The sequence below is a fragment of the Apaloderma vittatum genome, unplaced genomic scaffold (assembly GCF_000703405.1).
Source record: "Apaloderma vittatum isolate BGI_N311 unplaced genomic scaffold, ASM70340v1 scaffold3414, whole genome shotgun sequence".
NCBI lineage: Eukaryota > Metazoa > Chordata > Aves > Trogoniformes > Trogonidae > Apaloderma > Apaloderma vittatum.
In genome coordinates, this window is record NW_009714226.1 from 1,507 (window position 1) to 13,619 (window position 12,113).

Below are 12,113 nucleotides of genomic sequence, written 5' to 3' on the forward strand. Positions count from 1 at the left end.
CCCATCACTGCAAGAGGGACACTGAGGTGCTGGAGAGGGTACAGAGGCGGCTGGGGAAGGGCTGGGAGAACATGTCACATGAGGAAAGGCTGAGGGATCTGGGGCTGTTTAGCGTGGAGGAGATCGAGGGGAGACCTCATTGCTCTACAACTGCCTGAAAGGAGGTTGTAGAGAGGCAGGGGTTGGTCTATTCTCCCTACTGGAGAGTGATAGGATGAGGGAAAATGGATTTAAATTGTGCCAGAGGTGGTTCAGGTTAGATATTAGGAAGAATTTCTTTACTGAGAGGGTTGTCAACCATTGGAACAGGCTGCCCAGGGAGGTGGTTGAGTCACCATCCCTGGAAGTGTTTAAGAGACGACTAGATGTTGCATCGGGGGACATAGTTTAGTAGGTTGATAAAGCTGGGACAAACGCTGGACTCGATCTTCACGGTCTCTTCCAGCTGAAACTATTCTATGATTCTATTCTATTTCTCCTCCGTGGAGGTCTTCTCATGGTGGGCAGTGGGTCTGTTCTTCCTGTTACATCTGTGTGTGCAAGCATGTTTACACGTACACGTGTGTACGCCTCTGTGGGTGTATCTCACAACACTCAAAGCCTCAGGTGGACAAAGCTCCCATGACCCGCAAGAAAGTTGTTTTTACCGACAGAAAGTCAACTGGCATTGAAGACAGATAACTAGAAACATTCTCTCTTCTCTGGAGGAAACTATGCTGCTTTGGAATTAATTGTGCCTTTTCCGTTCTTCCTCTTAATGCTAAAAAACCCCAACCCCTTCTCACCCAGAAGTTACATTTTTACAGTGTTTTACCTTGTGAAGCAGTAAAAAATTTTTTAACAGCCCTGTTCCATTACCTACTATCCATCTAAAAGCTAAGTGGTATTTCTTTATAGAAAATGATTTACTAAAAGGAGCTGTAAGAGACATGAGGTTACTTTATACAATTTATTACTAAGAACAACACCAACCAGAAGAGTGGCCAACCTGAGGTACTGTAAATGCTTTAACTCCATCAGCGTAGCTCAGAGACTAAATTCTGCTTGCTTTACACCTTTAAAAAAAAGCAAACACACATAATAGAGGAAAAAATGGCCCTTGGTATAGAATATGGTCCAAGTAGCATTGTGTGAAATGATTACCAAATAAAATAAAATAAAAAAAAAATCTCTTCAATTTAGTATAGTCGGACTGTCATTTCACAATTTTTATTTACAAGATGCTGTGTTGAATTTTGAGCTGGCTAGAATGATTTATTGGGTTTTGATCAGAATACTAAAAAAACCAAACAAACCATCAAACCAAAAAAAAACAAACCACACCCAACAACTTTTCCAAAGAACCTCTGTGTAAAATCAAATGACTATGAATCTTCGTGGACTAATTTATGAAAAACATACGTTGTGAAATGTTTTTGTCAACTAATTCTGATTTCCTCGCATTAGAAGATGTTCCAAAGCTGTTCATTAGGCATTTTGCATGATTGGTTACCTGAGACACATTGTATCACTTCTTCTTCCTGAATAGAAGCTTTCAGCTTTTTTAGAAAGCAAAACTGTCCACACTGTGCTGTGGTACTGTATGTATAGCTTTTTTTCCTGATGAAAATGATGCAATCTTCAGAGATAGAGATCATTTTCATAATTATTTTGTAAGTGCACAGATATCTAGTATTAATAGTAGGAAGAAATAGCTAATAAGAGCCCATAAGTAGCAATGAAGTAGTTGATTTTTTTCTTATTTTTAGAACTTATTAATGAGAGCGTTTATGTATATATAACTATATATTTAAAGAACCAAAACTCAGGACAAACTCTGGCGGTAGGTAACTGAGAAAACCAAACTGTCTACTTCCTGTGCAGCATCAGACAGGTCTAGTACGTGGAAGATACTGACAAATACATTTCACCTGACCCTTCCTAAATGAAGTCAAATGCAAAACTCCTTAAACGTGAGGGGGAAAAAATCCCGGAGTTAGATTTAAGAAAAGGCTTTTCAGTCCATAACTGTAGCAATGGAATGGGGAGACAGTGTGCACTCTTGCTAGACCTTCTTCAGTTTAATAAGGTAACCTCATCACGATCCTCAGTCAGATGCTAAGTAGCTGCATCCCAAAGTTCAGGCAGTAAAAAGAGAAATGCTTCGTATGCCTCAGTCAATGAATGAAGGTAAGTGGATTTAAAGGGGGGGGGAAAAAAGCCACCCAGGAACCCAAACATCAGGACTCCTTCCTCCTACTTGATACAGATTCACTGAGATTATTTGAAGGACCACTTGTAACGTTTTGAACCAGAAACAACCCAGCTTTTCAACAATCACTGTTACTCTTCTACTTTTTGCACTTATTTGGTCTAGTGATGAATGCTAAGTACCTTTGAAAAATGCTCAAAAAGTTGTTATTTTTCTTTTCAGAGATCCTTTGAAACTGCAAAAACTATTTAAGGAAGGAAGACAGCATGAGATTGGATTCAGTGCAGTAAAGTAGGTTAGTCTGAGGACAAGACAAAAAGTCATTATTTAGACCTTCTTGTGTTGCCGTGATGAGAACTTATCATTGCTTCTGGCTGCTGCTTTGGGCTGGTCAGCCCCACCAAAGTTTCTTAACTCCATTATCCAGAAGGACTAGTGGCTTTCCAGAAAAGGAGAAGGTTTTGGTATTGTCTGGAAACAGCAGGCAAGATCTCCATCGTTCCAAAAGGAGCTGGATGTGGAATCAGTTCTTTTTGTTGGAGGAATACACAGGAACTGACTACCAGTATGTTGGCAAGGTAAGATTCTTTTATATGCAACTATGTTTTGATTTTCAGAAGCACTGGAAGCCAGCGATAGCAAGTAGGCAAGAACGGTGCCTGCTACAACTTTTAGTTTGCCTTCCTGTCTGCCCAGCTTCTGCTGAGGAGTAAAATTAATACACTTCAGCTTGAAATCATGGTCAACAACAGGAAGTTCCTCATTTAACCAGTAAGTCCCATGGCCAATCATGCACAATTACATTAAGGATTTTCCTTTTTATCTTTGTCTGGAAACAACGTAGCTTGGTTTATAGGGTTATCTAGACCAGACTTTTAGCTTTAAAATGTAATACGAGTTTTCCCTCATGCTCATTAATTTGGCTAGAGTCAAACTACATAAACCAGGAGAGGTTTTGTTTCAAGATATGTAGGATTCACGGTACCCATATTTTGGTGAAGATTCTCTGTGCCCAGCAAAAAGCAACCATATCCCTTTTTATCCCCCTCTGCACACAGTAACACTGCAGCCACTTTCTGATGAGGTTTTGTGGTGCCTCCAAGGACTCTGCGACATGACCTTAATACCACAAGCCACACTATTACGAAGAGTTTAAGCATGCTGTGCTTATACATTAAAAAGCAACAGGCAGCTGAAAATTTCTAAGCTCAAAGCATTCTGACAGTTAGAAAATAGTCTGTAAAAAATAGCAATAAAAAAAATAAAATCACAGCTTAACTCCGAGAATATCCATCTTCCCTAAGCAGAAGACCCCCATGTAGGTAACAACCTTTATGTTAATTGTACAGCTAATGCACCTGTGGTAAGTCTAGAGAGAGTCTACATTGCCCAAGGTGCCACAGTCTGTACGAGTTTCTCTCTCAGAATGCAGAAATTACACTATTAATGATGACATTCAAAGCAGAAACAATACAGCTTAGTTTTCCAAACTAAAATAGGATTGTGTCTGATCTAGTTTGATCTCTCAAGCCTCTTAGCAAAGGCTGCAGATCGCAGCGGTTTGACATTTTATCTCCCTCTGCAAGCTTCTGAGCATTCCCATGAGAGATGGTGGCTGCTTTTCTTCCCTGCCAATCAGCTGTCAGTCAAAGTTGGATGTGACACTCCTTTCCTACTAAATGGCTGCAAGGCACAATTCAAATGAAGAGCCATTCAGCTGGTGTAATACTCATAGAGCTCTGACCAGGATAATCAGCATTCATGAAGGGTACCATTGAGCCCAATCTACAGGAAAAAGCCAAAGGCAGAAAGTCCTCAGAGAGGAGAAGTAGGGAAGGAAGATAAGAGGGTAAGGAAAAAAGCCAGAAGAGAGCAAGAGGGAAGAGCTAGAAAAACAGAGGTGGAAGGAGGAGAAGAGTCAAGAATAAAGAAAAATCAAGAAGGGAAAGGGACATCAAATGGGATTAGAGGACAGGAGTTGGGAGGAAAAGGTTAAAGAGAGCACAAATGAAAACAAGATGAGACAGTGAAGTTAAAAACAACAAACATGCAAGAAAGGCAGAGTTGAGGAAAATAGAAGACAAATTGAAAGACAGCAGTTCTCTACACTCTCCTGTTTCACAGTCTGCTCGGATGGGTCAGGACAATGGAGATCTCTTTCTCCATAGAATAAAGCATACGGTCCTGAGGCAAGTCCTAGAGCCTGTCGTTTTCTTTATGAATTTTGACATTAAACCTGCTCAGCCCCAAGTCCCCCATTCTCTCCACTGCAGAATTGGCAGAGAAGCTATTGCCTTCAGACGCACTGATGGCGGAGTAGATATTCCTGCAGGATGAGTTTAGTGAGACAGTTAAAAAAATGGTCTAGTTGGACCAGAAGACTGGGAAAGTTTGAACTGAAGTCACTGAGAGACAAAAAAAAAAAATGCGTATGTTATTTTAAAAAGCTTTTCTTGTACCTACTGATATGTTACTACACTTGCTATTGCAAAACATATAAATAACGTATTATATATAAATGTCATTGATTCTGTGTTCCTGGGCTGTTCGCAAGTGGCCTTTCACATGTCTTTCAAATGCCAGAACTGCTCACACCCTTGTAATTGAACAATTAGCCAAGAGGCATGGAAGAGCAGCCATTTATTGTTAGAGAAAGTTGAGTATTGGTGTGACGATAAATGATAGAAACAGCTGAATGTCTCCAAATTGAGATAATCAAGCAATTTAACTGAGCAATTAATCTTGATTGGTGTAGGCAAATGAAGATAATGAACATGTTTATGAAGTGTATTTTTTGTCAGAGGGCTAAATGTTAACCTTAAATAGGAACTGAATATGGTAAGAATACTTGGTTATAGTCTTTATATATCATCAAGAAATGCAAACAGAAAAATCTTTTAAAACACTAGCAATATACGCATGCAAAGGGGAACTGTGCTTCTGCCTTACTGTATAAGCATCTTTTGTGTTTAATGGTTAGAACTGGTGGGCATGAATATCATAAAAAAAAAAAATCCATAGAAGCTACAAGAAAAAAGCCTATTTACTTGGCCTGGGTTTACTTTTGTCTTTTCATGTGTTAACATATGTTTAATTCAAACATACACATCAAAATTTGAGATATAAGATACATTATACAGGATGTAAGAGCATAATGAGAAAGAAAGGTAACCTCTCTGAAGACAGAGCTGAAAGCGGTACTGAAGACAATGCTGAAGCATCGTCCAAGTCATGGACCAGAGCACTACTGTGCTCCACATCTCGTATGCTCTGTATCCAATAAACTCAATTGCTTTCCATCCTTCAGGAGATAATTTCCTGAGCACGTACAAAACAAAGTAGTACTTTTTTCATACCCATGGGTACTGCCAGCTATTAAGAAGTGCTCCTCAGTTTTGTATGCTACACACTTTACTGGCAGCCCAAATACGCTGCTGTATCACACTACACAAGAACACTGGCTGCTAACAAAAAGCTCCCAGCATTATTACTAGAAGCTGATTGTATGCTGTGACTCTGACACCAGATCCATCATTTTATTATCCAGTTCTTCTATTCCTGAATTTCATTTCTGTGTGTTTGTGAAATACAGCCTTTTAAAAAGAGTAGAAATTCACACCTGCAGTCTTGGTTAGTCTCAGACATAATAATATAAGGAACTTGCAGAAAAGTTCTAGACTGGAATTATTCATTGCACTGCTGAATGACTTGTGAACTACAGCTATTCATTGAAGTGTGATTGATAGGCACAGTGACATTTTAACCTGAAGACATCTTTTCTTCTGCTTCAGAAATTATGGCACTTGGCAGGAACTCAATCCCAAAATAAAATAAAAGGGTTACATGAGCATCAAAGTAGAATAGTGCCTAGCACTACTACCCAGCAAAAATCTGCAACATTGGAGTTGGGTTTTAAAAGAGATCTAGTTGTACCTGTGGCTACTTAGTACAATTTTAAAGGGTTGGGGTGAATGCATCTCTAAATCACAGATAAACGATGAAGTAGTAGTACAGCTGTATATAGAAATACACACTACATTCCCTAGAGGTCTTCAGGTATCCCTGGGCAAAATAGTGGAAAAAAAAATATCTGCCGAAGAATATACTCAAAGATACAGTCAGCATTTGTAGGCAGCTTGATGTCTTTGCATGGCTGTCCTCTTGGCTACATAAAATCAGTGTATTGGCATCCATCACTGAGTGGTCTTGTTAGAGCACAAACCCACAAATCATCATTATGTAAAGGGATAGGATGCTGTTTCCTTTGAGACTAAAGAAAGATCTGATTAAGTCTTAAATCTTACTCATTAACCCAGAAACAGCTTCTGGCAGCCTGCAGTACAAAGGAGCAACTTGCTTTCCTGATGGTGGGACGGTTTTGTCAGGCTCTCTCTGTCCAGCACTTAAGGAAACTTCCAGACATACTTTTCATTTTTGATGTGTCTTATTGATGTTCATATAGTTCAAGCAGTATGCTCGCCTGGAAGCTATCTGATGTTCCTACCTGTACAACCCATCATAAGCAATCATCCTCTGCTGACAACTCTATTTTTCAAGGAAGATAAAGTCAAAATTCTGCTACTGTGTGGCTTGGCAAAGCAGAAGGGATATTGCATTACTATAGGCAAAACCAGAATCCTTTTGTCTGGTGTTGAAAGAACCACTGCGAAAGATAAATTCCACTCTGTCAGGAATAGTTTAAAATACCATTGATCCTGCTTTGGAGGAGGAGGGAATGAACTAAATGGTATCACAATATAGTTTCAATACTGTTTTTCTTTCTCTTACCTGATTTGACTTCTGGCTACAGTCATTCTGAAGGCAAGCAGAAATGTTCCTGGCATTATATTTCACAAGAAGCAAATCAAACTAAAAGTAGACTCTCTCCAAACCATTGCAAGTAGTGGGACTAAGTCACATACTGAGACAAAAATATGTGGCTATGAGAACACACAAAAGGTTATTTAAAAAAGGAAAGTTATTGTCATGTAATACAGTCCATGCATTTCCAGCATTCAAGACAGTAAATTACCTTAATAGTTAAAAAGTATACCTGAACTGGATGACATACCTGGCAAGACAAACTTTCACTTTCTCTCAGATCCTTGTATGCCAGCATTCTGTACTTACCAACAAAACTTTTGTTCCCCCCAAAAAGACGATGTGAATTCAAACTAAAATGACTCTTCCCATCTGCACTTTTTACATCCTTTATGCAGGTCTAATGGCAAACTCTCAGCCAGTATGTTTTCTTTTCCCTGTCACTTGCACTGTGATAACACGCATGGTGCCTTCAGTTTCCTATTCCAAGCACAATGACTATTTGTTATCTTTAGGAGACCTAAAATTAAAAGTTTCAGTTGTCACTTCTAATTATTTAGGGAGACTACTCAAAACAGTTTTGAATTTTTTTTTGATGCTTAGAATATCCTTTCTAGATTCTGCAGTCTGCGTTCAGGAGAAGAGTAGCTAGTAGGTCGAGAGAGGTCCTTCTCCCCCTTTACTCTGCCCTGGTCAGGCCACATCTGAAATATTGTGTCCAGTTCTGGGCCCCTCAGCTCAAGAGAGACAGGGAACTGCTGGAGAGAGTCCAGCACAGAGCCACAGAGATAATGAAGGGAGTGGAACATCTCCCTTACGAGGAAAGGCTGAAGGAGCTGGGTCTCTTTAGCTTGGAGAAGAGCAGGCTGAGGGGTGGTCTCATAAACGTTTATAAATACATCAAGGGGGAGTGTCAGGAGGACAGAGCCAGGCTCTTCTCAGTGATGTCCAATTACAGGACAAGGGGCAATGGGTACAAGCTGGAACATAGGAGGTTCCACAAAAATACTAGGAAAATACTTTTTCCCTGTGAGGGTGACAGAGCACTGGAACAGGCTGCCCAGGGAGGTTGTGGAGTCTCTGTCTGGAGACATTCAAAACCTGCCTGAATGCATTCCTGTGTGACCTACTGTAGGTGATCCTGCTCTGGCAGGGGGGCTGGACTAGATGATCTTTTGAGGTCCCTTCCAACCCCTGACATTCTGTGAGAACTGACAGCCCAAGAGGCAGGCTTCAGGTCTCTGAATGACCTCTCAGGCCTGTGCAATTTCTGGGCTTGAGGCGGCTCACAGCAAAACTGAAGATATCTATCAGTCATCCCTAGATTGCATCAGACAATCTGAGGTGCTCTGTGGGTTGCAGCATTGCCCACAGTGCACTCAAGGCTCTGGGCTGTACTCCTGTCCCTGGCAAGTCCTCAGCTATCTTCTTCCATAGTTAAATGTGAAATCTGACTTTACACCGTGCCTCTCAGAGGACCTCTCCACATCATTTTACCATGCAGAAGGAGGAGGACTAAAGTTCGCACCTTTCCAGATTTTGGGTCCCTCCAGCACACCACCCGTGTGAGGGTGCTGTGGTCCTCAGGGAGCACTAATGGCCACCTGCACCACTCCCTGCAGGAGAACTCTCTTTGCAGGGCATAGGCTTGGGAGCCAGTTATGACACTCCTGCCCTTGCTCCTAACCAGAAAGTCACAGAGTCCTTTATATGCACCAATACTAGTTAACTGCAATCATAGAATCATAGAATGGCCTAGGCTGGAAGGGATCTTAGAGATCATTTTAATCCAGCCTTCCTGTTGCCAGGAATGCACCTTAGAGGTCATTTAATCCAACCTCACTGACTAGAGCAGGCAACACATGGGGACCAAACGGGAATCGAACCCGCAACCTAGATACGTTTAACTCTCTGGTGAAAGAAGCATTAAGACCAGCTTTTTACACATGAGGAAAGTAATATACAGGGAGGTTAAATGACCTTATGCACAGCTAAAAGTCAGAAATTTCTAAACTGAGATTTTTTTAAAGGAAAAAAAAAAAAAATCTGAGTTCTTAACCCCATTCCCCCCTCTGCTTAAATGATTAGGTCACCTGTCTCCCACTTCAATAGGCTGAATACTTGTCATTCTCTTAAAAGGTAGAACAAATGCTGTGGCACATCTGCACTTCCTTTATTCCTCATCCATCATTCATATTTTATGTTCCACCACTTGACTTTCCCAAGTGTCCTTCATTCCTATATTGAATTGCACACACATACACACACTTGTCTTATATTCCTCTCTGAAAGATTTACTGGCGCTGATAGAAGTTCTCTGTGCTGCCGGTCTCTGTGGAATAGAGATAACTCTGAAACAAGGGACAGTTGAGAGGTTAGAGGCCCAGGATGACAATCCCAAAACAGCTTGCAGATTTTAAACTGTCATATGGGGGCTAAGAAAGGAGATAATGAGAAACGGGTGGGATGAGCAAGAATGTTATTCAGAAAATGAGAAGGCAGGAAATATGGCATGGTTAATGTTTACGATCATCATAATTGTGAATCTACTTGGCATCATCCTTGTATCCAAATATATTACACAGTGTAAGAGCCTTACAACCATCTGTTTCAAACACACCACATTTCCTGCATTATGGCACATGACGGTACTTAAAATGTAATGGCACACAACCTGCTCCCTTTCTTCCCATTCCACCTAGCGAAGCAAGCAAATCCTAGGCCCCTCAAGCTAGTGTTCCCGTTAATTCTTATTCCTGTTATTTCTTATGCCCCGAACTAAACAATTTTGTTTTCCATGTGCTCATAGCAGCACTTGCATTTTGGGCCACATCTTTGCACAGATCATCCTGTTGTGCTCCTGTGAGTGAGCTGCATGTCCCCCTGAACTGTGTGCCCCCAGACTTTTAGCTATAGAAAAAACAGCTGAACACACTAATCTTCCTCCCCAAGGGGAGAGTACTCATGAAGTTTACACTTTATTTTGGGTTACTTAGACCACTGTTTTTTGGAGCTGTAATTACCATTTTCTTATTTGTTTGTGTAGCCCGCTAAAGTCCTCACTGTAAAGCTGCAATGTCATGAATATAGAACATGCAGGCTAGTGGCTAATAAAAAAAAAAAATAATCCTTCTCTCAGGCTCAAGACAAAGAACTGTTGTTACTCCACCTTTTGTTGTTTACAGTTGGCTCAAAAAATATTAAACCATAAAGCTTAGAGAAATCTCTTCAATAAAAGGAAACTCGTATTGTCTGTTTTCTTTGGCTGCCGTTTCCCTCGCTGGTGAGCCTGGGTTCATGTGGGGCAGCAGCAGATTGAGAGCTGTGGCCAGTCAGTGTAACATTTCAAGACACAAACTGAAAATGTGTTGTGATGTGAGTATCTACTGCTGATCCGTATGTGCTAATGCAGACTGTGGCTTGCTTTCACCATTAATGGGGTGAAACAAACCTCAGCGTGCACTTGCGAGTACTTCAGGATTCAGTGAAGCTTGTAGTTATCATGAAAGTCTGAAGGGGCAGATGAAGGAAAGGGAAGAATCAACTTCTGGAAGGAAAGGAGAAAGGAAAACTATCAATGCTTTCTCTCTTATTTCACTTAAAAAACTCCCTCAGAACAACAAAGGTTGTAAAGAAATAAAACAGTGAGTGAACTGGGAATTAAAAACATACACTAAGGAGAAGGGAAAAAAGAGATCAGCAAATATTAATGCTAAAGCTGTAGTTCCCACTGTTTTCAGAGTTGTTTATTTTGAAATCATATCATTCAATGAGGACTGCATTCCTTCTATCCCCAACTTAACTTGCATGTGCCCTGTTATACAGAGCTGGCTCCAGAAGAGCTCAGCCAGAACGGCCTCTCTGTATAGGAATATCATCTCTCTGGCACTATGTCTTACTTTGTCTCTTGTGAAACATCAGGCAATATTTCACCATTAGATGTCTATTGGAATAAAGAAGGTTCTACTGTCCCAAACAAGCTCACATAATAATGATCGTTCAGTCATATTTAGCAAGTTGGTCAGCTTTGCCCATACTGTATCAAGTTAACAGCATCAAGTTAAGTCATTTGCATAACTTCTGTGTTTAGCATCACAGAAGGTTAAGTTCTCCCTGAAAGACACAACCAAACAGCATAACTGTACCTTTGGCTCTGTGACATGCTTCCTCCTACCTAGCAGACCTCAAAACCACGCTGACACCAGTAGATGATTTAAAGGGCACACAAACTGAAGTGTCAGAGCAGTCATAGCTTCTTTCCACTCCATGCTCTTTCCGTGGTTTTACACATTTCAGGTCAGTTGCTTAAAGCAGACTTAATGCTGCTCACAACTGCTAAAATTCCTCTCAGAAGGTACTGTATACCCAGGGAATAACAACTGCCAGGGGGGTTGCGGGCAAATAATTAATGCCTTGTGGATGAAAACTCTTGCATGTGGATTCACAGTAATTGTAAACTGGCATGAGCTTGAGCCTCGTGCTACTTCTGAGTGACAAAGCCAGTCAGAATCTACACCATTCGTCTGATAACCTACCTCATGCAAATATCTATTATTTTACCTACAGAAAATATTTTTGAAAAAATCCTTTTAAATTATTTAGACTGATAGGATCACATCAACTGTATGTGCTTCAGAGAGAAATTTTTTTCTTTCATGAGCGCTAGGTATGATACAACTGGGAAAGCATAGATAGACCCAAGTGTTGTCACCAAAAGAATTTCAGGCTCTCCAGTCAAAGTGAACCCATATTCCTAGACAGGCAATGTTGGATCTTGAACTGTTACCCTAACCCGAGACTGAATATCACTCCTACCAGATAGAGTCACAGAATAATTAAGGCTGCAAGAAACCCCCAGAGGCCATCAGGTCTATCCCCCTCCTCAAAGCAAATCCAGTTGGAGCAGGTTGCACAGGGGAATGTCTGGTCAAGTTTCATGTATTTTGAAGAATAGATTCCACAACTTCTCTGTGCATTTCTCTCAGTACTTAACTATATATCTTTTTTCCCCCTTTCCTAATATCTAATCTGAATGTTCCTTGTTGCGATGTGTGTCTGCTGTCTCTCATCCTATCACTGCCTTCCCTGGCTCCGTCTTCTC

At 40.7% G+C, this 12,113-nt stretch overlaps 1 protein-coding gene across 1 annotated transcript in view; it reads left to right on the top strand.

The window, feature by feature from the left end:
* The first annotated feature begins 2,409 nt into the window (after positions 1-2,409).
* The window catches only part of CDH6 (cadherin 6, type 2, K-cadherin (fetal kidney)), a 47,365-nt gene continuing 37,661 nt past the window's right edge, over positions 2,410-12,113 (top strand). Inside the window, exon 1 of the mRNA XM_009868654.1 lies at positions 2,410-2,769. Coding sequence (XP_009866956.1) covers positions 2,542-2,769 — 228 coding nt within the window. The 5' untranslated portion in view covers positions 2,410-2,541. The remainder of the gene's footprint in view (positions 2,770-12,113) is intronic.